General features: G+C 46.7%; 1 protein-coding gene across 1 annotated transcript in view; it reads right to left on the bottom strand.

Annotated features, from left to right (window-relative positions):
- Positions 1–26,403, bottom strand: part of MMP20 (matrix metallopeptidase 20) — a 55,611-nt gene that overhangs the window by 20,772 nt on the left and 8,436 nt on the right. The window contains exons 3-8 of the mRNA XM_077769966.1: positions 22,857–23,005; positions 20,620–20,745; positions 19,697–19,858; positions 18,730–18,871; positions 2,543–2,679; positions 1,237–1,393 (exon numbers count right to left, since the gene is read on the bottom strand). Of these exons, the coding sequence (XP_077626092.1) occupies positions 1,237–1,393; positions 2,543–2,679; positions 18,730–18,871; positions 19,697–19,858; positions 20,620–20,745; positions 22,857–23,005 (873 nt within the window). The remainder of the gene's footprint in view (positions 1–1,236; positions 1,394–2,542; positions 2,680–18,729; positions 18,872–19,696; positions 19,859–20,619; positions 20,746–22,856; positions 23,006–26,403) is intronic.

Raw genomic sequence — 26,403 nt, 5'->3', positions numbered from 1 at the left:
GATGAATGGATATAGAAGATGGGGTATATATACAATGGTATGTTACTCAACCATCAAAGAGAATGAAGTCTTGACATTTGTAAGAACATGGGGTGGGGCTAGGGAGTATTATGCTAAGTAAAATAAATCAGAGGAAAACAAGTACCACATGATTTCACTTATGTGTGGAATTTAAGAGCAAATGATCAAAGGGGAAAAAGAAAGAAAGACAAAGCAAGAAACAGACTCTTAACTAGAGAACAAACTGATGGTTACAGAGGGGAGGTGGGCAGGGAATTGGAGTAACATGGATGGGGATTAAGGAGTGTGCCTATTCTAATGAGCACTGGGTGATATGTGGAAGTATGGAATCACTATCTTGTACACATGAAATGAATATTACACTGTACGTTAACTAACTGGAATTAAAATAAAAACTTAAAAATAGTAAGTGACATAAAATAAAAATGAAAATTCTTGGACCCAAGTTGGGTAGTCTCCAACTTCCAAACAGATCATATCATGGACCTGAGAGATTTAGCATAGTCAACGGCTTAGAATCTGGTTTTCTCACTTCCCTGTTCTGAAGTTTGGATGAACCGGCAACTTGGAAGTGAGAGTGGGGAGTAGAGGCAGAGAGTTCTCTCCCTTCAACATGTTAAGGACAAAAACTCAAGAGGTGGGATGAGGTATGGCTCTGTGTGCAGTGATTGGACGGCAGATGGCGCCTTACTCTGTCTGCAGGTCGGGCAGGGCCATTGTAAGTGATCCACTTTGGATAAGAGGAGCATTCATGGTCTGGGTCACATAAAAGGACTCAGCAATAGTGCTTTTCCTTTCAGCAGAACTTTCCTTCGAAGAGCCCCACAGTCATGACCACATCCATTCTGCACAAAAGCACAGAATATTCTGGGATATATTGGTACCCACATCCAGGGAGTCAGCTCTAGCCCCAGGCACTCCCTGCAAGGTAGTCATGTATTTGGGGAAGCTGTAGCCACTGGAGGTCCAGTTAATAAGTGCACTGAAATATGAGGATGTTTCACGTGCAGAAGAACACACAGTGGGATTAATGAGTGAATGTTTCACTCATTTGGATGGTTTTGTATCTAGAGACAGTGTCCACCATGAGTAAATGGAAGCCCAGGGGGCAAGAGGAGCCCAGGGCCTTTTTGAAAATCTGCTTTGCATTCTTTTCTGCAGGATTGTCCCTTCCCACTGAATACATCTGCACAGTCAAAAGGAGAAAAGCCATACCTGTAGTATTCGTCTCCGACAAAGAAAAGGGTCTTCTGCGCATCCTTGAGGTAGACAGCAGCATCTATTCGCTGCACGTACCTTGGGAAGCCAAAGTCATAAATGGTGCGAGGAGGGCCTTGCATTTGGAATCCTCTTGTTATCCAGTAGTGGGGGCCTGAAATCAGAAATTAAAGTTTACAGAAGCTCTGGAGGCACCTGAACAGTGCAGTTGGGTGAGCCTCTGACTCTTGATCTCGGCTCAGGTCGTGATCTCAGGGTTCGTGAGTTCGGCCCCCAAATGGGGCTCTGCGCTGATGGTGCAGACCTGCCTGGGATTCTCTCTCTCCTTTTCTCTGCCTGCCCCTCTCTGCTTTTGTGCACGCACTCACTCTCTTTCGCCCTTGAAAAAACAATAACAAAAACAAAACCCAACAACCTTAAAAAGTTTATTAAAAAAAAGTTTACAAAAACTCTGTGCCACTCAGTGAGTGCCACTTCATTCATGAGGATTTCTATGCGGGGTCACGAATGGGAGTGGTTTATGGGATATTCGCCATGGCTATTACCCAATATATAAACTTTTATTCAATTAAAACTATTCTGGAGGCAAGAATCTCAAATGATGCCTTAAGAAAGCAATAAGGTTGATATGATTTTGTCTTAATTTAACATATTATTTTTTTCAAAATACCTTCCATGTGTATCATCTCATTTGGGTCTCGTATGCATGCGTGGGAGAGGGCGGGCGTGGGGCATGCAAATGCTGTGACTCGTAAGCGGGCACTAGCCTTCCATCTTTACCTAGCCTCGGCATCAAGAACAAGAAGCTAAAACTGACAGTTGCCACTAACTGGGTAACGTCCACTGGCTAGCCATTGTCTCATCTCTAAGGTTGATGTTGCTGTAGTCACTGTGCACAGGAGCCCTTAGAGAATTTCCCAGAGTCACTCAAACAGCAAAGGGCTGGAGGCAGGGAGTGACACTGTGTGTGCCCATGTCCCGAGGCCTCGCCCGGCTGCCTCCAGCAGGGCCCAGCAGCCCCAGGGGGCTCCACGCTGGCTTCTGCTCACTGGAGGATCTCAGTGGAGTGTGCCGCTCTGCGGGCAGGGGCCACGCCTGTAGCCCCCAGGTGCTGTCACTTAGCACGGTGTCTGCCCAGGGTAGAGCCCTGGCTCTGAGAGTCATCACCATTCCTGCCGTTACAACAGCAGAGTGGTGACAGGAACACGCTCCACGATCGCACAACAGAGGCTGACAGCACTAGACGTCCAGCGTTCCTGGCCCTAGCCCTGCTGTGCCTTCCCTTCAGGGCTCTGTCGAGTACCTTTGAAGAAGTAGGCAGTGCCCCTCTCGGCCACTTCGTATGCCGCGTCCACGTTGGACATGAGCTGGGGGAAGGAACTGGTAATGGTGCTGGGCCGGATCCCTGCCATCATGTGCACCTGACGACGCCAGAAAATCCTGTGGGCCAACGGTCAAGACATCAAGGTCAGGGTTGATCTTAAATGGACTTGGACTGAAACGTACTGCAAGCCACACACCACAGGCCATTTCTAAATACCTCTCACCCTTGTCTTGTTTGTAAGGAGAACATGAGTTTTATTACCTTAGAAAACAGCTCTTTTCCCTTTTTGTTCCCTTTTTGTCCTTTTAGCATCTCTGCAATCCCCTTTCCTTCATTTATTTAAGGATGTTCAAGACGCGGAAGGAGACAGCATAGAGAGAGCACTGGTGATTTACACATTTAAGCACCTTACAATGTGCACCTTACAATTCCAAATATCACTTGATACACACGTCCCTCTCATATTTTGATCTTTTTAAAATCAAAATTTCACAAAAATAAAATATAATCCAGGTGACCATTATGACCATTACAAACAAACCAAAACTTTGTGGTTGGGAGAAGCAAGTTATTGTAAATGAAGTGAGCAAGAATATTAATAGTGATCAGTTATGCTGCTATATACTTAACTATTGAAAGTGTTTATATCCTTGAAACTGATAGCTTATCAACAGAAAATCTAGCACACACAAATTAACTCAAGGTTTAACAACTCATCCAATACTGTTTCCTTAAACTGTGACAGTATCGCAAGGCCTGAAACTTTCCATTTAAATGTGGTCCATTTTGAATTTTGGAAGTGAAAATCAATTTTATAAAATGTAAGTAGTTTACTTGACTCTGTAGAAATTAGAATCTATACACAAAATTATTTATAGACAGTAACCTGTGATAAAGTTTGACATTTAATTTTCTGGGTAGACAGTGTAGGAACTCCTCAATCCTACATTGAGTTTTTGTGTTCAGTTAATTTAACAAATATTTGTGAGCACTTATCAGCAGGGGCTGTGGGAGATGTTAAAGATAAAACACTGAACATGGGGTGCCTGTGTGGCTCAGTCGATTGAGCATCTGACTTCGGCTCAAGTCATGATCTCATGGTCCATGGGTTCGAGCCCTGTGTTGAGCTCTGTGCTGACAGCTCAGAGCCTAGAGCCTGTCTTCGGATTCTCTGTCTCCCTCTTTCTCTGACCCTCCCCTGCTCATGTCACTCTCTCTCTCAAAAAAATAAATAAAACATTAAAAAAAAAAAAGATGAAACACTGAACAGACCCAGGCCCAGCCCCCAAGGAGCTTACCACCCAGTAATACAGTCAGGTATGTAATTAGGCAAGTATAACTCAGACAGATAGTTGATTAGGTGGCTACAACTATAATTACAACCAGGCAGCTGTGCTGCAGAGTCAAGTTCAGGATGCTCTGGGCACACAGAGCATGCCCCACAGGATGGAAGTTCCGTCATATTCAGCGGTTTGGTGAAGGTGTCCCAGGTGAAGTGGTGGAAGCTGATGTTGAAATTTGAAAGAGTTTTATTACAAGAGACATGTCTTCATATTTCCCAAGTGGCGTCGTGATGCAGAAGGAAAAGCACATCTTGTTTTAGAAGATGTGGGCTTGGGTTCTAACTCTGACTGGCATCTCCAAGCTCAGTCCTATGATGTCTTAGATGCAACTAATAATACCTTGTCTGTCCCCTGAGATCACTACGAGGATCTGACAAGATAATAGGAAAGTGCATTATAAACTGTAAAGTGCCATACAGCTAGGTGTTGTCCATTCTAAAGATTATTATTTGCTGAAGGAAACAAGATGGAGAAGTAGGGAGCTCCGTACATTTCACTCACCCCCGTGTCTCACACGGTGAAGGCCTGAAGCCACAGGAAGCCTTACAGAATCCAGGAGTTTGGGAGGAAAAGGAGACAGAGTCCGCTGAGAAAACCTTATAGCGTGGGTGCGAACTGAGGAAGATAAAATCGGGCCGGGACAGGAGACACAGAGAGAGAGGGGGATCCCCCTTTGCGGGGAGCCGTGGTGAGTCTAGGGGAAAAAAGAAAGAGTGTCTGAAACTGCTCAAGACACTGTCCCTGTCACTGGAGAAGAGAAAAACCTCCCCTCAGGACACAGAGGGATCCAGTTTCCTGCTCTCCAGCTGACCCTAGGTGGGACGCACTTGTCCCAGGCGACCCCCTGGGAAACTGCTCCCCGCTTGCCAGCTCGACCTGGAGGGGACGCGCGGTGGCCACGCCTTTGTGCTTCTGGCTTAGCTGGATCCCTAGAGGGGAGGCGAAAGGCTTAAAATTGGGAGATTTGCCCGCGAGTTTGCATTTCAGGCGACGGGACACAGAGAGACCTGGTTTCCTGCTGTCCAGTTGACCCTAGGTGGGACGCACTCGTCCCAGGCGACCCCGGGTGAAACTGCTCCTTGATCACCAGCCTGACCTGGAGGAGACAGGAGCAGGGGCTTCTGGCTCGATCCCCAGGAGGAAGGCAAGAGGCTTGAAACCACTCTGAGGGGCTTGCCTGTGAGTTTATATTTTGGGCAATTTCAATGGGGCACACAGACTGAGATCTGGAAACGAGGCCTGGCTTGGGATATAGAGTATGGCCCACCTTGGCTACGCCCCCTGCACAGGGAGATCACACCCAAAAGAGTGACTTGCAATGCTTGGTTTGAGAAGGGATTGGGGCGCCACCACTCTTTTCCTCACAACCCCGCGGGACGCATTGGACCAAACCATGTCTATCCCTGCTAGAGAGCTGTTTGTTTTTTGTTTTTTTTTTTTTACCAGAGCCGGGGCAAGACCAACATGGATGCACTGCCCTGATTAATTCTGGTCACTGGCTTACTTAAACAGTCGCATTTAATCCATTCTCTAGATGTAAATTCTACACCTCCACCACTACCTTTTTATCTCTTTCTCTCTGGAGCAATTAGACTATACAGTTTCTTTGAGTAGCATCATCATCATTTCTTTTGCCTCCTCTGCAACCATATTCCCCTCTTTCTCTTTTTGAGAAAAGCCTCTCATTCCTTCTGCCTGCTCATTTCATTTCCAGTTTCGCTTCTTCCCTGCCCTATCATTTCTCTTCCTTTATGCTCTTCCACCAGCACTGCATACACCCGGCTCTTTATTTGTAGCTGGAATTCTGGTTCTATGCTTTAGACTGTCCTTTGTCTATTGGTTTTTTTTTCTTTTTCCTTTTACTTTCTTCTTTTTTATGTATTTTTATTTTAATTACTCATCTTCCCTCCTTCCTTTTTTTTCTTTCTTTTTCTTTCTTTCTTTCTTTTTATTTTTTTGTATGTGTCCCTCCTTTTTTTCTTTTTCCCTTTCTGTTTGTGTGTTTGTTGGATTTGTCTGTGTGTTTGTGTGCCTCTGTTCCCTGTGTGTTTGTCTGTCTGTTTTCTTTTCCAGGGCTACCTCAAGAAACAAGCCAAAGCACACATGGTGGAGAGTCCCAAATACCACTATGAGTAGGAAAATAAAATAACCAAGGCCTCAACAAAAGAGACCAAGAGACACCATTCAAAGAACACTTTCTGAAAGGATAGGCCCTGGACAGTCAAAGAGACTTCTTTGGTACAGCAGCACTCACAGGGGCATGACAAGCCTTTAAAACTAACAAGAGATAGAAAGCTAAACAAAATGATGAAACGGAAGAACTCCCCTCCAAAGAAATTCCAGGAAGAACTGACAGCTAAAGAACTGCTCAAAACAGATATAAGCAACATATCTGAACAAGAATTTAGAAAAACAGTCATAAAACTAATTGCTGGGCTTGAAAAAGGCATGGAAGACATAAGAGAAACTATGGCTACAAAGACTATGGAGCTTAAAAATAGTTGTGATGAATTAAAAAAGGCTATAAATGAGATGCAAAATAAAATGGAGGCATCCAATGCACGGATTGAAGAGGCAGAAAGGAGAATAAGTGATTTAGAAGACACAATTAAAGAAAAAGAGGAAGCTGAGAAAAAGAGAGATAAATTGATCCAGGAACACGAAAGGAGAGTTCGAGAGCTCAGTGATACAATCAAATGGAATAATATCCGTATCATAGGAATTCGAGAAGAGGAAAAGAGAGGGAAATGCACTGAAGGAGTCCTTGAACAAATTATAGCAGGGAACTTCCCCAATCTGGGGAAGGAAACAGACGTTGAAATCCAAGAGGCACTGAGAACTCCCTCAGACGTAACTTGAATCGATCTTCTGCATGACATATCATAGTGAAACTGGCAAAATATAAGGACAAAGAGAATTCTGAAAACAGCTAGGGATAAAAGGGCCCTAACATCCAAAGGAAACCTATCAGAGTGGTGACAGACCTATCTACTGAAACTTGGCAGGCCAGAAAGGAATGGCAGGAAATCTTCAATGTGATGAACAGAAAAAATATGCAACCAGGAATCCTCTATCCAGCAAGCCTGTGATTCAGAATAGGAGAGATAAAAGTCTTTCCAAAGAAACAAAAATTGAAAGAATTCGTCACCACTAAACATCCCACAAAGGACACGACGACTCTAAACCCATATTTTTCAATAATAATACTGAATATAAATGGACTAAATGCCCCAATCAAAAGATATAGGGTAGCAGAATAGATAAATAAACAAAATCCATCTATTTGCTGTCTACAAGAAACTCATTTCTGAGGACACCTTCAGACTGAAAGTAAGGGGATGGAAAAAATCTATCATGCTACTGGAAGTCAAAAGAAAGCTGGATTAGCTATACTTATATCAGACAAACTGGACTTCAAAGTAAAGACAGTAACAAGGGATGAAGAAGGGCATTACATAATAATTACAGGTGTATCATATCCATAAGAAAGAACAATTATAAATGTCTACACACCAAATATGGGAGCACCTAAATTTATAAAACAATTAATTACAAAGAGAAACAATCATATGGATAAGAATGTGCGAATAGCAGGGGACTTTAATACTTCGCTTACAGCAAGATAGATCAACTAGACAGAAAATCACTAAAGACACAATGGACTTGAATGACACATTGGACCAGATGGATTTGACAGATATATTTAGACCTCTACATCCTGAGGCCATGGAATTCACTTTCTTCTCATGTGCATGGCACATTCTCCAAGCTAGATCACATACTGGGACATAAAGCAGCCCTCAATAAATATAAAAGAATTGAGATCATGCCATGCACACTTTCAGATCACAAGGCTATGAAACTTGAAATCAATCCCAGGAAGAAGTCTGGAAAACCTCCAAAAACATGGAGGTTAAAGAACACCCTACTAAAGAACGAATGGGCCAATCAGGCTATTAGAGAAGAAATTTAAAAATATATGTAAACAAATGAAAATGAAAATACAACAATCCAAACTCTATGGGAGGTGACAAAGGCAGTCCTAAGAGGAAAGTACATTGCACTCCAGGCCTATTTCAAGAAATTAGAAAAAGCACAAGTGCAAAATCTAACAGTACACCTAAAGGAACTAGAGGGAGAGCAATAAGAGCACCCCAAACCCAGTAGGAGAAGAGAAATAATAAAAATCAGGGTAGAAATAAACAATATAGAAACCAAAGAAACAGTTGAACAGAGCAATGAAACCAAGAGTTGGTTTTTTGAAAAAATAAACAAAATTGACAAATCTCTAGCCAGGCTTCTCAAAAAGATAAGAGAGAGCACCCAAATAGACAAAATCATGAATGAAAATGGACTGATTACAACCAATCCCTAAGAAATACAAGCAATTATAAGGGAATACTATGAAAAATTATATGCCAACCAATTGGACAACTTAGAAGAAATGGACAAATTCCTACCACTACCACACACTACCAAAATTCACACACTACCAAAATTCACACCGGAAGAGATAGAAAATCTGAACAGACCCATAACGAGTGAGGAAATCAAATCAGTTATCAAAAATCTCCCAACAAATAAGAGCCCTGGGCCAGAGGGCTTCCCTGGGGAATTCTAGCACACATTTAAAACAGAATTAATACCCATTCTTCTCAAGCTATTCCAAAAAATAGAAATCGAAGGAAAACTTCCAGGCTCATTTTATGAAGCCAGCATTACTTTGATTCCCAAGCCAGACAGAGACCCAGCAAAAAAGGAGAACTACAGGCCAATATCCTTGATGAATACAAATGCAAAAATCCTCAACAAGATACTTGCAAATCGAATCCAACTGCACATGAAAAGAATTATCCACCAGGATCAAATGGGATTCACTTCTGGGTTACAGGGTTAGTTAAATATTCACAAAATCAATCAATGTGATACATCACATCAACAAAAGAAAAGATAAAAACCATATGATCTTGTCGATAGATGCAGAAAAAGCAGTTGATAAGATACAGCATCCCTTCTTAATAAAGACACTCGAAAAAGTCGGAATAGAAGGAACTTACTTAAACATCATAAAAGCCATCTATGAGAAGCCCTCAACTAACAACATCCTCAACGANATAAAACTAATAGGCAACCCACGGAATGGGAAAAAGCAATGACACATCAGCTAAAGGACTTAGTATCCAAAATCTATAAGGAACTCCCCAAATTCCACACCTGAAAAATAACCCAGTGAAGAAATGGGCAGAAGACATNGAAGGGGGGGATGATGGGCATGGGGGAGGGCACTTGTGGGGATGAGCACTGGGTGTTATATGGAAACCAACTTGACAATAAACTATTTAAAAAATAAAGATTATTATTTGCCTAGGTGCTATCCACTTGCTAATTGGACACCTGCAATACAGAGGGTGGCAGGTATCTATGTAGGGTTCCCTCCACACCCTGTGCCTTGCGCATCATAGCCTGATCTAGAATACATGTATGAACGGATGAAAAACCGAGACCCAGAAATGCCCAGGTGGGGGGAGGCGAGGGGCCAGAGGTCATCTGGTGGTTAGGGGCAGACATAGCTGTCTTAATTTTCATCTCAAACTGATATCTGTCACGTGTTCATTCCCAGCCCCACGATCTCGAGTTTCCTTCTTCATAATTTGGTGTTTCGTTTAATCAGAGCTAGGCATCTCTGAAGCCAAGAGGGACTGATTCCCCTTCTTTCTCTCTGCCACCAGGACAGGAACGCAGGTTTGGGAACCCAGATTTGGGTATGAAAACATAAAAAGATCAAGTTCATAGTCTGTCATCTGAGTTTTGATAACAAAAACCTGATGAGAAATCCAAAAAGGCAACTGTTTTCCACTTAATCCAACACACAGTTCTGAAGTGCTGACTGTTCATGTCACTGTGGTAATGCTGCTTAAGGCATGGATCGAGCNGTCCTCGGGGGGGGGGGGGATGGTGGGGATGAGGAGGTGAGGAGAGCAGGCAGGGAGGGGCAGACACATCCTCTGGTGACAAGTCACCACCTGAATCATGTTTCTGATAAGGTTCAGAGGAATTCCAGCCGTTTCTTCTCAGGCACCCTAAAGCTGGGAACTATTTCCTTTCATTTTTCATTTAAAAGCTAACAGGTGACTGTAGGCAAACTTAAGCCTCATCTTTCATTGCAGTTGGGACATGGATGTCCTGAATGACTCAGGAGCAGAGGGAGTAAAATGTAGTGATTAGGAGAAAATGTGCTGTCGGAACTTGTCACACGTAGTAGAATCTAAAATTCCTTTCTGAATACATCTTGACTTCATATCCTGCAGGTACTGTGAGGACCAGATCGAAGGAAAGTGGTCATTCTAAACTAAGAGCGATCTTGTGCCCCTGGAGACGTTTGGCAACGTTTGGGGACAATTTAGCTTGTGGTAACTGGGGATGGTCAGAGCAGTTGGGGTGTAATGGGTGGTGACCAAGAATGCTGCTAAACATCAGACCATCCACAGACAGCTTAACCAACAAAGACCTACCTGGTCACAACATCAGTAGTGCCAAAGTTATGAAACCTTGGTTGAAACACTGTGACAATGTATTGTAATGCATAAACTGGACACATAAGATAGAAATAAATACTATATCCATCACTTGTGTAAAATAGCACAAGTTCCAAAATAATCTTAAATCATGAACACTTTCAGGACGTTAAGGGTGGGTAATGAAGCAACAGAACTCACACTCAGGGGATCCACAAACTTGGAGCTAGTGATTACAGTAATAAATGAATTAAAATTGACAACCATCTCCCCCACGGAGTATAGCAGATAACCTCCTGATTCATCTGTCAATGGGTTTAAGATCTAAGCCAACAGAAAAACAGCCCATGTACTGCTTGGAAAAAAGCAGCTAAAGGATGTATTGGAACTGGCAGTGGAAATAAGTAATCACTCTATCAATAGTCTATAATCTGAACTTTGATAAGCAGGGCAGGACAATGGGGTTTATGGACAGGATGGATCTGCTGATTACACATTTAGCTGCACTGTTTAATCTCTTGGTTCCCTGGAGCCAGTGCGGTGCCTGGCACATGGTCAGGGCTCAGTAAATATTTGTTGGCTTCCTAAGTGGGTGTCAGAGACTGAGAGGAACTAACTTGATCGCCAATTTTCATATTCTCTGAAATTTTTATTCCCTCTCCTTAAAGAACAGAAGCTAATTCATCAAATTTGAGACTTCTCCACCCGTAACCTGCACCTGGCCTTCACCTTGCGTGGGGTCATGGTTTATCCATCTTTCCAGCCCCCAAACACCAGGGCTCATGCTCCACATTTGCTGAATTTTGTTCTTTCTTTGTTGTACCCAGTCATCTTCTCCACCAGTGTGGGCTGACCCCTTCCCTGTCAGGGTAACTCAGCATGAGCTGAATGGATACCTTCACTTTTCATTGTCTTCGACCCTTTGTTCTCCTTGACTGCTCTTCTCTCTCATCCTGCTCCCCAGGTTCAAGGGAGAGAAGGATGTTTCTTCTATGTTTTCGATGCTTTTGATCGAATTGCTGCTTATGTCCCACGGAGATGGGGCTGTGTGGTCTTGTGACAGGGCAAGGGAGCTTGGGAGATGTGTGACCCCATGTAAGTCACTCAATTTTTTGAGACTCAATTTCCTGTCAAATAAAAGTGAGATAAGATCTCACACTAATATCTGTAACGATACTTCCAAGGATCAATTGAGATAATGTTTTAGAAGCTCCGACTACTCTTACAATAATTTGTAGATACTACAGAAAGACAGGTTTCTACCATACAAATGTACTGATTGGTGATAGGTAATGCTTAACCTCAGAGTTTATCTGTAGAGCTAAGTTTCTTCCTAAATTTATCTCATTGATGTGAAATTTTTGTCACTGGGAGCTCTGAAGTCCAAACTATCACATCATTGGCTGACAGGCCACTCACTTTGGGGAGTTCCACTAACCAGATAAAAGCCAAGAAATAAAACAGTCATCATTCATCTCCTGGAGCCCAAGGAAAACGTTTGTAAAATTGAAGACCCATATGTAGGAAGTGCTTAAAATGGCCAGAGCAGGGCTCAGTGACCTTAACTTGTTCAGACCCATTTGATGAGCCTGTGGGGGTCCATATTTATCAGCCAGAACCTGTGAAGGTATAAAGGACCCCATCCTTGGCCAGATGAAGAGCGTCCAGAATGGACAAGGAATCCGGGCTCCTACTACACCTTCCGCCTCTTTATCGGATTCTTAATACACAACAGAGAATCAGTCTAAGTAAATACAGTGCCGTCTGCTCCCTTTCCATGACGCAATCTTATACCAAAAAAAGATACCTTCCCAGGGAGCCTTCAGGTGTGCAGGTTGGGCTCAAAGCTGTGGATCCCTGAGGGATGCCAGACTCAGAAAGTTGTAGTTCATTGTTCCTCCTTCCTTTGCACTTCTGTTTCTCTGCTGGCTCCTTGTCATGCCTTCCAACATGCCCAAGTACTTTCCATTTTTGAAAAACTCTCATTTGACCCTGCTGCCTGATCCAGCTATTAACTTACCTTTTTCTGTTACTGACACAACTCTCAGGTGGATGAGCTGTATCTACTGTTTCCACTTGCCTCCCAACCTTTGCTATCCAGGACCTGGATTCCTTCCTCACCCCTCATCCTGACCAGCATATCTCTTTTTTTTCAGTCCTCAGTCTGATGGACTTGGCATCCTTTTCTACTATGGCTCAGGTTGTGGGGGGGGGGGGCGGCGGAATCCTCTTTTCCCTCATTTATTTGAAGCTGCACTAAAGGATTCTCTCTCTGATGTCTAAAATTACAGCTGGGGAAAATAACAGGTGCATACATGAGAAAGTGTCTGGAAAATGCTTAGCACAGCACACAGCACATTGTAGGGTGATCCATGAATGTCAACTGTTATTATTAGAGTTCATTTCCAGGTCCTCTTCTGCCTCGTCCACAAGGGAGGGCCCCAGGGATGACTGTGAGTGCTGCCCTGAGCACCAGTTTCTATGAAACCCACTAGATTGCCGTCACCCTCAATGCAGCACATCTAACACCGAGAGTTTCTGTGTGTCCCCGCACATGGTGGATTTCCTATCTTCTGTCTTGGACTCTGCTTTTCTACTGTCTCCTCACTAAATGAGCATCCACAGCATGCTGGGTACTCCCTTCAGGATGTCCCTTTCATTCATCCTCTTCATTTCTGACTTGCGTAGCCTGACGAATGCTTTCATGCAGATCTAAGATACGTAACATCATTCAGAACACGGCTATTAGCGATCGACAGTTATCCTTAATAAAGAATCCTGTTTTCAGAATAAAATAGAATGTGGACAAAACTATCAAACATTTTCAGGACACCTTGATGGTCTAAGGACTTTCCTCTCTGTGTGGCTGTTCACCTGGGCGGCAGGTGAGGCCCTGGAGGCCAGGAGCAGCCCTGATGTGCTCTCCCTGCACACCCCAGGGCACTCGGGTCAGAAGGCTAGAGGGCATTCATGTCAGGACACAGTGCTCAAGGGACGAGATGGGCTCTGGACCAGGAGTGCCAAGAGCCGGCTGGCAGGAGGGTCTGCTGTGCTGACGGGCAGACGGGGCCCACCTGTCTCACCTCCAGCATGAAGGATTTGGACCCAATCAAGTTTCGTGCTTATTCCGTATGCAAAATGCTATTACTCTTGTGAAGTCTGTTGCCGATTGTGATATTCTTGATTTTATAAGTAATATTAAATTGGATAAAACCCGCAATAATCTGAGAGATGCAACCACAATTTTGGCTCCTTCTCTTCCTTAATTGCCTGAGATGTGGGGAGGCCTTAATGTCCCACCATTCACTGTAAAGAATAAACGTGTATGAATTAAACATGGACACACACGTGCATGTAAGTTGCACGCATTTATGACTTTCACCTTAGTATAGTCAAAGCCCATTCTCTCAGCCAGAACGCTGGAATGTTCCAGTGGACCTGTAACACACCGCAAGAGGGTGCAACCATCCCACGGTGACCGTGAAGGCTCTGCATTGCACACCGTGTGGTTATGACGTCCATGGTTTGAAAGGTCTCCTCCACGAATTACTATTGGTTTTGTGGAACTCCGGGCTGGGGGCGGGCAATGGCCTGCCGGCTACCATTACAGCCATGGCCTTGACAGAATGCTCTGTTCTTTGTCCAGGCTTAGCAAGCACGTAGGGACTTTTGGTGACAGCCAGGAGGAGATCAGAGCTATGATCATGGGGTTTGAGCTCCGAATGGCATCTTGGGAGGCAGAGGGCTGGCAGTAGGGGCGAGGTCACAGGGTGGCCGGTCCCTGGCTCTGTGCTCTTGACAGGTGTAGCTCCTTTCAGAGTCTTGAGAAAAGGGAGCAATCATTCATAGCTCATGGGCCCTCTGTCTGTCGTAAGGACCTGATTACAGAGTGCTCATCACAGTAAGTACTGCACTCAGTGGGGGTCCCTGTGATGTCCTCTGATGTCTGAGCGCCCCCTCCTAAGGAGGAGGAGGAGTGGTTCTGGGCCCTGGGCCATCTTGGAAAGGGAGCACTCCTCACTCCCTGCCTCAGGGTACTCCCTCGAACTTTGGGCTTGCCAGCCCTGCCCCCACAGTCCAGCGGGTTGGAAATGGGAGGAGATGAGGGGTGGGGACTGAGAACTCCTGTCCCCTGACCCCTCATTTCTCAGTGTCTCCTGCACCAGGGCCTCCCTCCATATTCTGTCACCACCCTCATGATTTATGGCAACACTTTGTCAAATAGTCATTAGCAATTGCTAAATGCTCATGGTCTGATAAATTGAGGGTTTTAAACATGGTTTGCCTTTTTAAAGAAAACACGTATGATTGTTTGTAAGGGCGTGATGGCTTTGACTTCACAGTCTCCATTACGCCTCGTACAACCACAGAAGAACGAGCTCGGTGCGGCACTGCGGACAGCAACTCAGGTCTTCCTCGAGGACCCGGTGCCACCTGCCTCCGGCTGACTCCTCCAGCCTGTGGTGAAGCTGCTGCACCCCAGCCCCTCCTGCCCCGTGCCTGGCCCTCCTGGCTCAATGCCCACCAATTCTGTTTTGCTTTACTTTTTGGTAATAATAAAAAGGAAATCGATAACCAACAAGTATCAATAAAAATCATTAAAAACAAATAATAATAAAAACCCTTCAAGTTGTTTCTAAACCTTGATCCATGGTACAGATTTTCCAATTCCCATCCCAAAATACGGCATTTGCCATTTACTGAGTGCTCACTGTGTGTGCGCACTCAAGGTCATCTGATCAGTAAGAGGCATTACCAGAATCTAAACCAAGTTCACCCGGTGCTAAAACCTGGGCTCTGCTCCAATCTGCCTCTGATGCCCACACAGTGTGGATTTAATTTTAATTTTTAAAAATTAGAAACAATTTAGATATTTCTAATATGGGATTAGTTAAATACATGATGATGTATCTCTTCACTGGAATAATATCTGCATATATAGAATAAAGATGACAAAACTCATTGGCATGGAAAAATGAGATACCATTGAATGAAAAGTTTATACGTCAACACATCTAATGAAATCCTACTTTTGTGGACACCCCTGATTCCCTCCCATATTTAGAATCTCTTTATCAAGAAAAGAATCTGGAAAGATACACGACATGTTTAAAAATGTGATTACTCTGTTACAGGCTGAATGTTTGTGTCCCACTGCCCACCCCCAAATTGATACATGGAAGCCATGGCCCCCAGCGTGCTGGTGCGGTGATAACCATCAGATGGGGCGAGTGGGGGCTGACCGGGTTAGGTGAGGCCCTCGTCTGATGTGACTGGTACACTTACCCTTGTACAAGTAGACCCCAGAGAGCTTGCTCTCTCTCCTAACGTGCACATAGAGGTCGTGTGAGCACGCGGGGCAATGGCAGTGTATTCTGAATGCCTTTCTCTCTCACGGAACTGAGGTGTGCTAAAGCAGGCTGCGCACTGATCCTTCTTCCTATCTCCAGCCACTACAGCGGTACCTGCGCCCCGCTATGGGCTCCAGGAACACTTTCCCAGGGAAGAAAGGAATAAAAAGTATTCAGACATGCACATTCCTGAGCCACCTCTGCCTATTCTGGTGTGAATGAATTCTGTCCCCGGTAAAGGGGGGGATGGGCAGAGTGTTGGTAGCTTCCTCTTTTCCTCCAAGAAAAGAAGTGACCACAGTAATTGGAGTCACGGACACAGCCCCCATGCTTCCTGCGAGGCCAGAGCCCCAGGACAAAAGTGATCATCTAACGGAGACTTAGGAGATTTCCAGCAAATTTGTGTGCTTCACCTTAGTCATGATCTTATTCCACTAACTGTACTGTGTCTGGCTCCAACTGGTAAATCCGCCAATTTGGCCTCCATGAACAGCCTCCCTCAGTCACTGAACACCTAACATGGTCTCAGCTTTACTTCAATCCAACAGGTGTCTTTTTATGAATTCACTTCCACCCAATGGCAGAAAATGATACAGCTATTCAAACACAAGCACTCTGTCTAGCTGCTATTACCACGCTGTTGACAGCAATCTGGGCTCTCACCCAAAATGACATGAGAAAGGTTTTCGCCTTCTTATCTCAAGCCGGTTAGGCTTGATTATGGTGAACGTGCAGATATACAGATGTGGGCAGAGGGGTGCACCTGGGGAGGACAAGGAAGGTCTGCTCTCTTTCCTCATACACTGTTCTGGCTGTTTCTGAGTGTCTAGCCTTTTATAATAAACTTAATCTAGTGAGTAAATGGTTTCCTGAGGTGTATAAGTTGCTCTAGTACATCAGCCACCTAAGGAGGGGTTCATGGGAACCTATGATTCACAGCCAGTGGGTCAGAATTGTCATCTGAAGTGGACTGAGCCCTCTATCCGTGGAATCATCTGATGTTATTTCTGGGTAGATGGTGTCACAATGGAGCTGAATTGTAGAACACACAGCTGGTGTCAGAGAATTACTGGGTAGTGGGGAGAACCCCCACATCAGAGCCCATGACCCAAATCATCATGTCGTATGCCAACAAACGCCTGGGCCCTATGGAGCCCACTCATTGCTGCTTCCCAACAGCTGTCTAGAGGACCCATTATTTTCTTCACATTTCTAGGACAACCTTGTTTTTTTGACACTAATTCTAATCAATGGAAAGAATCCTCTCCTAATCCATTCTATTAAGTTCATTTTATTTATTTATTTATTTTATGTTTAGTGTTTTTTATTTAATTTTGTAAATTTTTTTTATTAAGTTCATTTTAATTGGAAGAGCTTTTGCTGGATTTTTCTTTCTGACAATGTGAGGCCAACAGCCGTTCCTCACAGAACTATACCCCACCACCCGGAATGGACAGTACTCGGCATAACTGCCCAGCTTTCATCCTGGCACTTGAACATGACCTTGTAACACAAAACGGAAAATTTAATTCTCCTTCACCTGTATACATTTTCCAACCTCCCTGAGTTTTATCCCATGATAACCACTGCTTTTCACTATTCATCAGTCTTTCAGCCAATAGAAAACTAACAGCATTATTATTAGATGTACTTTAATGAGAAAACCTATTACCAGCAACCATTTCCTGTCTCCTAATAAAACTTTCACATTAATTTCAAACTCAAAGGCTTTGAATTTTTGAATATAATTGTTTTCAAATTTTATTTCCTCTCTCCTTATTATACAAATCTTTAAAAAAAAATTTTTTTATTGTTTATTGTTGAGAGAGAGAGAAGAGCGTGTGGGGAGGGACACAGAGAGAGAGGGAGACACAGAATCGGAAGCAGCTCCAGACTCTGAGCTGTCAGCACAGAGCCCGACGCGGGGCTTGAACTCACAAGCTGTGAGATCATGACCTGAACCAAAGTCAGACGCTTAACTGACTGAACCACCCAGGGGTCCCACAAATCTCAAGTTTACTTCTATTTAATTCCCCTGATGTCCATGACAATAAAAACACTGATAAATGATGACCAACCAGAACCCCCACGATCACCTCACACAGCTGTAAACACAGCTCTTCCCAAAGCATCCTCACCAACAACCCCAGCATCATAAATTACTCCTATGCCATTGAAATTAAATACAGGCTCCACCTCCCCAACCTTTACAACTCACAGAACTACTAAAGGTTCTATAATAAGTCCAAAAGAAACATTCCCAAAGTGACAGTATTAGAAACTCAAACCTCAGGGTATTCTCAAGGAGCAGTAGCTGCAGTATAGCTAAAATCTATCAATATTCCTCCCTTCTCTATACGTCTGACAGCTAGCTGACCATGGATAGTCCAGGGGCCTTGAGAAAGAGGGTTTTCAGAAGAGTGCCGTCTTTGCAATTTTTCCACCCAGCTATCCATCCCTCTGATCATCCATCCATCCATCCATCCACCCACCTGCCTGTCCATCTGTCTGTCCAACCCCATTACTGAATATTAATTGAGCATGTACTACTATGTTCTCTCATTAGGGATACAGTGATGGACAAAACAGACATCAGACAAATCTGGGCTGATGTCATTCAGCCACTAAGTGAAACGGTTAGCTCAGAGAAGTGCCTTGTTCTCTTTGAGTTTCTCTCTTCCTCTGTAAATTGGGGGTTCTAATCTCTACTTTGGCACGAAGAGGGTGAGAAGTACTGTATGTATATGGAAAGTCTGTGCCCAGCACCAAGAGCGTGGCGGGTGCCACACAAATGGTGGTTGAGGCAGTTCTCGATCTCCCCGGAGACCCCTGTCCCCCACCCTACTGCCACATAGGACGCCATCCGCACAGTCCTTGCTCGTGGTGGCAACAGGCGCCTCTGGAGTGATGTGTGGAGCTGAGGCCTGGGAAGACTTGGTGGCACGTCTTGGACTTACCGGTCCCTGAAGAACAGGAGCTCCTTCCCAAGCATCGTCACGGCATCAAAGGATGAACTGGAGTCACAGAGGTCGGGGGTGGAGGGACTCTGAGGTGGGGCGTGCGGCACAGTGGGCTTTCCCGGGAATGGTTTCCTGGGTCCTAGGATTCAAAGCGACTCGGTCAACATGGTACCAGGAATCTAGAGTCCGTCTGCTTCTGCTCTGGAGACCCTCTTTCTCTGTACAGGACAAGGTGAGGAGGCACATGGCTGTCTGTGGCGGGCAGACCTGGGTTTGGATCCCGGCCGCGCTAGTTGCTGAGTTGTGTGAGAATCAGGCACATCACTTAGCCCCTCCACACCTCTGTTCTTTCATTGGTGAAACGGGAGGGAGCAGAGGGTTTTCTGAGAAGTAATGTCTGTAAAGCACCTAACACATTGATTATCTTGGGGGTACTTCCTGTTCTGAGCCTATAAAGTGAGGAAAGCACATAACACTCTGGGCAGGCTGGTCATAGGATGGGGTGAAATGAGGAGCCATGTGAGCCTGCAGGTTGTCTATGCCACCGAGTAGTGTAGTTATCACCCTCCCTGCCATTTTTAGGGGGATAAGATCAGTTATCTGCCGGTGAGTAAGAACCATGTATAAGAAACTATAAAATATACCCATCCTCTCCCAATCTCTAAATTCTGACTCTCACCTAAGTGCCCCCCTCAAAACCCAAGACAAATGATTATACTTTTTATGGTAGTTGAGGGACCAATGTGCTCTGGAGGAAACATGTAGAATTTAATTGTACATCTTAGAAGAGAAAGCCATGTTCATATCTGGTAGATAAGCTCTTCACAAAAGGGCACAGTGGGGCAGCCCCCTGATTGATCTTTACCTGTGCAGGTAACTCCTGGCAAAGTATACTTTCTCTAAGTTGGAGACCGAAAGCCTGTGACTTTCAGGGTTAGTAGTCAAAGAAGTGTAGCTACTGTACCGTACAAGGCCTGGATCCCTTTCACATCGTCCTTGGGCAGGTGGAAGCCGTACGGCTGCTGGTACTTATAGGTTGGGTACATCAGTGCCGACGGGTCTGTGGAATGGGCCAGGCCCAGTGCGTGGCCAAATTCATGAGCAGCTACGGTGAACAAGTTGAAACCTAGACAGTGTGAGACAAAAAAAGACAGCATCAATGTGGGATTTTATTTTCAGTATTTTCTGTCTTTACCGGAGAACTTATGCCCAAATCCTAGTAGTAAACTTTCTTTTCATAAGCAGGTTATTCAAAGGTCGGTAAGTTATTCTGGGGCCAAGCTGTGCTGATGTTGCCTATGCTTCCCCCTTGGCTGGACGGGGCCTTGGACTGGGGAAGGATGGAAATGTGACTCAGTCTGTTTTGTCCCTTGTCAGGGAAGCTCTGTCGACTGGTAAAGAAGGGCCTAATTAGAGCTAATGGTGGCAATGAAATCTGGATGCGGCCCCGACTGTGGGACTAGCTCCCTGCCGTCACAGCCTCCACCCCTCGCCATCCACACACGCTTCCCGAGGCATGGCCTTCTGGAACCTTTCCACCTATGCCCAGCACACTTCTTGGGAGAGTACAGCCCTCAGGTCCTTTCTGAGCTCAGTCAGTTTGCAGGCACAAGTGAGAGACAGTAACTGCTGCACAGAGCCCCGTGTGGAGGGAGCGTGGCGGTGCCTGGACACCCTGGCTATGAGCGGGTCAGTCAAGTCTACAGCACGCTTGTGGGCGGGGCTTTCCCCTTACGGTGTTCCCTTGTGGATTTTTGGCTTACTTGTTTTTCCTAGCCAGCCCCCCTAGTTAAAGGGCGGCCTGGGACGTTGACCTCAAGGTTTCATGGTGGAGGCCCAGAAGAAGGTACAATATTTTCCAGGTTATGGTGAATTGTGCATATATACCATTCATTCCCATAGTCCACTTCTCGGCATTGTCGAAATGGGTGTCCCCTCCCAGACCTTCTCCCGGTGCAAACGCATGGGCGAGGGTCCCTCGAGGCCCATCGAACGGATAGGAGTCCCCGTGGTCTAGACAGGCAAGGAGAGAGGCCAATAGCGATTAGTCCTGAGGATCCTGGGTGATTCTCAAGGCATNTATATATTTTTTTTTTTTTACAGATTTTTTTTAAAGTTTATTTATTTGGAGAGAGATAGGGAATGACGGGGAGGGACAGAGAGAGGGAAACACAGAATCCGAAGAAGGCTCCAGGCTCCAAGCTGTCAGCACAGAGCCCAATGTGGGGCTCAAACTCACAAATTGTGAGATGATGACCTGAGCTGAAGTCAAGAGCCAGACACTTAACTGACTGAGCCACCCAGGAGCCCCTCGACAATACTAATCACCTTGACACTCTCATACAAATAGATTCACTTTGCAGTATTCATTTATCATAAGAAGTTCTCATGTCAGTGAGAAATTGAAAAATTAAAAGGGATAATTCATATTTCAAAGCATGAAAAATTTAACAATGGTCTTGTGTTACTGTTTTTCTTGCCATGTCTATCCGCCAACACACGGCACAGTGTGGACGGTGCCCACGCTGCAGGTGAGTCGACCGGAGCAGACGGTCATTGCCCCAGGGCCGGCCCTATTGTGAGAGTGCGAGGGAGGTGCAGCCTTGAGCACTGGGCTCAGACAGAGCCCTGAGCAAATGCATGCTTCCTGCCTCTACAGTATGATACATCGCAGGGAGGTAGCCAAGGGGAAAAAGAAAGTTTCTCCATGATTTCGATATGGTTTCACATGTAAAACTCATGCAAGCAGTACAGGTGTTAATAAAATCACAACTTTAAAAGCTTTGAATGTTTCTATTTTATCTATGTTTCATTGATGGTTAAAAAAAAGTTTTTTTGACGTTTAGTTTTCAGGGAGAGAGAGCACGCAAGAGAGAGAGCAGGAGCTGGGCAGGGGGTGGGGGTGCAGAGAGAGAGGGAGACACAGAATCTGAAGCACCTCCAGGCTCCAAGCTGTCAGCACAGAGTCTGATGCCGGGTTCCTACTCACTAACCATGCGATCATGGCCTGAGCTGAAGTCGGACCCCATGGGCCCCCCAGAGGCCCCCTCACAGACAGCTTTTAATAAAAAAGGGGGAAGAACAAAACGAGGCAATGTTGTGAAGCTATGTTCATGGTTTTCAGGATTTTAGTGAGAATACCGGGTTTTGTTAAAAACCCAACAAAACAAAGCCCTGGTTTGCGGGGTCCTGCACAGTGTGGGGCCCTCAGATCGTGGGCTCCGAGGACCCTGGTAAACAGCAGCATGGCCCCCCGCTCAGCTTGTGTGTCAGGGGAAAGAGCACCTGCATGATATAGAGAGAAGCAGCCTCCGAAGCTGCCCTGAGCCACGCGGCCACCTCAGGGGGTGGCCTTCCTGTCTAGGAGGAAGGGGAGCCGCTGCGAGCCCGGCCACACCCAGGGCCACCTCGGAGGGCTCACCCCGGGACCTGATGACCTTCTCTCTCCTGGCTTCTGGGCACATCCTTCCCAGGACAGCAGCTTAACTTCAGATCAGGACGTGAAGTCTCAGGGACCCTCGGACACGGCGTGAGGAGGCAGGAGGCAGGGCACTCGCTGCCCCCACTACTTGGAAGCTGACAAAGCAGAGGAATTTCGTGGCCTTTCCTGAATTTGCTCACTAGACATGCAGTTCCGGAAAGGGCTCCCTGTGCAAGGGTATGTGTCCACTCCTTACCCGGGTGAGCAGGGTGGAGGCCTGGAGACCCCACAGCATGTGGACAGGACAGCAGCACACCCCCCCCCCCACTGCTGTACGGAGGAAGCAGTCAGGGCCACTGGGGCGTGGGTGTCCTTCAGTGAGGTTTCAAGGTGCAGATTCCTGGTGTGCGGTGCACACCGCCAGGGGGTGGGGTGAGGTCAGGGAAGCTACATGGCACAGACTTTGTCTCTGATGCAGCGGAAGCGGAAGCTGCGACCACCCAACGGCCCAGGCCAGGAGGATGAGCCCTTGTTGGGACCCTCTGATTCTAGTCTCTGCCTGATGGCCGTCACGACTTTGCCAGGACCCTGGCCGCCACCCGTCACGCCCCGTGCGGGAGAGGACGGTGCCCACCACTCGCACTGAGGGTTGTAGGAGGAGACAGTCGGATTCGCAGGCAGATCCCTGGGCCCCCCGCCGTACCTCCACTTTCAAAAGATATCATAATGTCCGCTTCTCCTGAGGTCACCCTGACGAAGCTCAGGGGGACTGCGCTGCCCCAGGCCTGCAAGGCCATCTCCACTGCCTTGTCCACGTCAGCAGCCGCCATGGACGGCGTGTACTTGGCTATTCTGTGAAGACACAAGGAACGGGTTTTCCTTTCAGTAGATTAGCTCCCGGTGAAGAAGGGTGAGAATTTTGTTGAGCTTGAGGTGGGGTGAAGAATCAAAGGCCGAACACGAATGCACAACTGAGAAATCTTTCTCCGAAACAACACTTCTTATTTTGCTTTCACATTTGTTGAATTGCTGGAACGGGTGAAACAATTAGGAAAAGAAGAAGGGCCTGAGAGTTGAGATCATGTGGTGCTGGGAGTCTGGCTTTCACCCTGAGTTTAAAGAGTATAGCCTGTGTCATTTCACAGGGCGGGAGACGCCCACTCTCCCCTACAATGGTTTTAGTTAAGGGACCTCTTTTTTCCCCCCAACTGGACTGAAAACTTTCAATCGTAAAAGTAAAAACATGGACTTTTGAGTTTTTGCAAATTCGTATTCCAAGGCCGTTGGGATTTCCCCCGTTGCAGGGGGAATGTTCTGCTCTTAAAATAGTCCGTATCTTAAAGAGGAAACACAAGCTTTAAACAAGGGTGCTCACCCGGCCCGGAAAAGGCTGGAGTCTTTCATTAAGTGCTGGTGCGACAGTGACTTCTGGAGGCAGAAAAGTATAGAGCATTTGGGACAAACAGTGGGCGTGGCGGTTGGCAGTGCTCTGGGACGGCGGCCCGCTGCCCAGGAGGGCAGGGGTAGGGGTTCCCGACAGCAAGCAGAGGAAGGGCAGGGGAAAGGAGGGGCCCCCTGGGGCTCGGAGGGAGCCAGGGGTGTGGAGTGAGGAGCTGACTCAGCAACAGCCACCCGGGGAGCAGACGCCTGCCCTGCTCTCTTCCTCTGTCTCCTCGGCTGGTCCTGTGCGCACAGTAGGAGCTCAGCAAGTACTCGGTAAATGCAGGAACCAGTGAAGGAAAGCGGGGTTTTAAAGCCTCTCCTGGTGGTCAGACGTGAGCACCTGCGGTAACTGCGGGGGAGCTGGGGCAACAGACACACAGGTGTGAGCGTAAACCCGCCCTCGACAAGTAGCTGTTGTTCCCACGCAGGTGGTGCTGGCGCAGCCACAAAGCCCCGGGGCGGGTCCTGGGGGCCCGAAGGGAGGTCTCGCCAGCTGGCCCTCAGCACTGAGGGGGCCGGAGCCCGGAGACCCCCCGCGAGAGGGACGAGGGGCGCCGAGGGTCTGCCCCGGGGCGCTGAGGCGGTGGGGGTCACGGTCAGACGCCAGCAGCGCCTGCTGCGTGCCGGGCGCGCCCGGAGCCTCCCTGACCTTCACAACGAGCGCAGGACACAGAATCATCTGCATTTCGCCATCAGTCGGGATCTGAGCCCAGTTCGGACTCCGACGTGTACACACACAAGCACTAAGCTGCGTTTCCTATTTTAATCCTCTGGGTTGTAAGAAGTTGTTCTGAGATCCAGTAGCTGCAGAGACAGAGCGCCTGTGCCGGCTCTCTCGCTCTCTCGCTCGCTCTCTCTCCTTTTAGGGGAAGGGGGCTTGCTCGGGAGTGCGCTGAGGGGCTTGGGGCTGTCCGAGGAATATTATCACAACATTCTGCGTCCTTGAGTTTCCAATTAGCCTCATTGACTCCCGGTGTCTTGGCTGAGCTAGGTCACAGCTACAATTCTGCGACACAGGTAAACGCCGGGAAAGTCTTCATGGCTTTATATACATTTTTCCTGTCTTGCCTCCCCCTGCCCCACACATACTTGGGAGTTCAACTCTTTTTGGGGTGCTTCTTGCCCTCGTGTTTGGAGTTTTGTGGTTCCTGGACCACAGCAGAGTGACAATTGTGTTGAGAGCATCACCTTATGGACTCAGGCTCGCAGCCACCAACAGATGGCCCAGAAGAGCCTCTGTGCTCATGGGTGTGGGTCGTCCCTTGACCACAAGGACCTGGGAACTGGGTGTGGCATTTACAAGCCACCCACCTGTGGCCCCCACACGTGCCATTGAGGGGAGAGAGCAGCAGCTGGTTATGTCCATCATAGGAACAAAAACATGAATGACCACATGAGCACTGAGAGTAGTAGCATGTTTTGATCAGAAAGCAACGTTTTGATCACCTTGGCTTTTTAGGTCTGTATAACCTACACAATGTAGTATACAATAATTTGTGCATGATCATAGTTTTTTAAATTGCAGGTTTGTAGGGCTTACTCTTTAATAATGGCTGTTTTTTGGGGCTTAGTCGGTTAAGCGTCCGACTCTTGATTTCAGCTCAGATCATGATCTCACAGTTCCATGAGTTTGAGTCCCACATTGGACTCCACACCGACAGTGTGGAGTATGCTCGGGATACCCTCTCTCTCTCTCTCTCTCTCAAAATAAATAAATAAACTTAAAAAAAATAATGCTGTGTTAGCAACCAGTTTATGGGGCTCCTGGGCTGTAAAACTCCCCAGAGCGTCAGGGCTCCCGCGAGCTGTTAGGCTCTGGCTCCGGCACAGCCCTGCGGCGGCTGTTTTAAGAGTCCCGTCTCACCCCATCCCCAGGCATCGGCCAAATGTGCTCATCCTAAGAGCAGAGTCTGGCCCCAAGCCTGGCCTGGCCCTCTGCTGCCCTGGGCGGCCCCTGCCCCCCGGGGGCTCCCCACCGCACGCCTCTGTCTGCCCCGACTCCTCTTGCCCTTGGAAACCCTCACCGTTTGCGAGGCCTGGGCTAAGATGCAGCTGCAGCCTGCCCTGTGCAGTACGCCCTCCATCTGGGGTACAGGCCCAGCTGCCCCCTCTAAGTAAGGGGTGCAGGCCCAGGCGGGCAGTGGTGTCTGCCTGACTCTGAGCCACCGGAGGGTGGAGGGGCCCCTCAGGAAGGAGGCCTGCTATCCACCCCCCCCCAACTGGGTCCCTGTGCTCCCAGAGTTCTCTGCTTACACCTGCAGCCACAATGATGTGTTTGTGTGTGTGTCTCCCTCAAAGGCCTCTGAGCTCCCTGAGGTCAGGAAGGTGTCTCTTCACCTCTTATCTCCAAAACTGGATGCCAATAGGTGGCATTTAGTAAATCATCAATAAAGTATTTTTGTAGTTAATAAAAAAGTTACTTTATTAATAGGTGAGTTTTATTGCTTCTCTCTGATTGAGGAAATTATTTTAAGAAAACTGGTTGGTACCATCAGATTATTAATCCTAGATTAGATTATCTTTCTTCAAAAACAAGTGTGTTGTCTCTTATTGATTAAATTATTGTGATGTCTAAAATGGCCAGTCGTCAGGATAATCCTGAGATCATATTTTGTAGTCAATCCCCCACTGTGACCGTCTAAAGATCAGCCCTAAAAAGTCTTCCTTCTGATCGTGATGAACCACGATTTTTATACAGATTGGAAGGGAGATGTTTCAAAAAGAAAAGAGAAGGGGAAAGAAGGGAGCCAAAGGGACAGGAAAGGGAAGGGGAGAGGAGGGGAGGGGAGGAGAGGGGAGGGGAAGAG

The sequence above is a fragment of the Crocuta crocuta genome, unplaced genomic scaffold, assembly GCF_008692635.1.
Source record: "Crocuta crocuta isolate KB4526 unplaced genomic scaffold, BGI_CrCroc_1.0 scaffold80, whole genome shotgun sequence".
NCBI lineage: Eukaryota > Metazoa > Chordata > Mammalia > Carnivora > Hyaenidae > Crocuta > Crocuta crocuta.
This window is presented reverse-complemented; position numbering and strand designations above follow the sequence as displayed.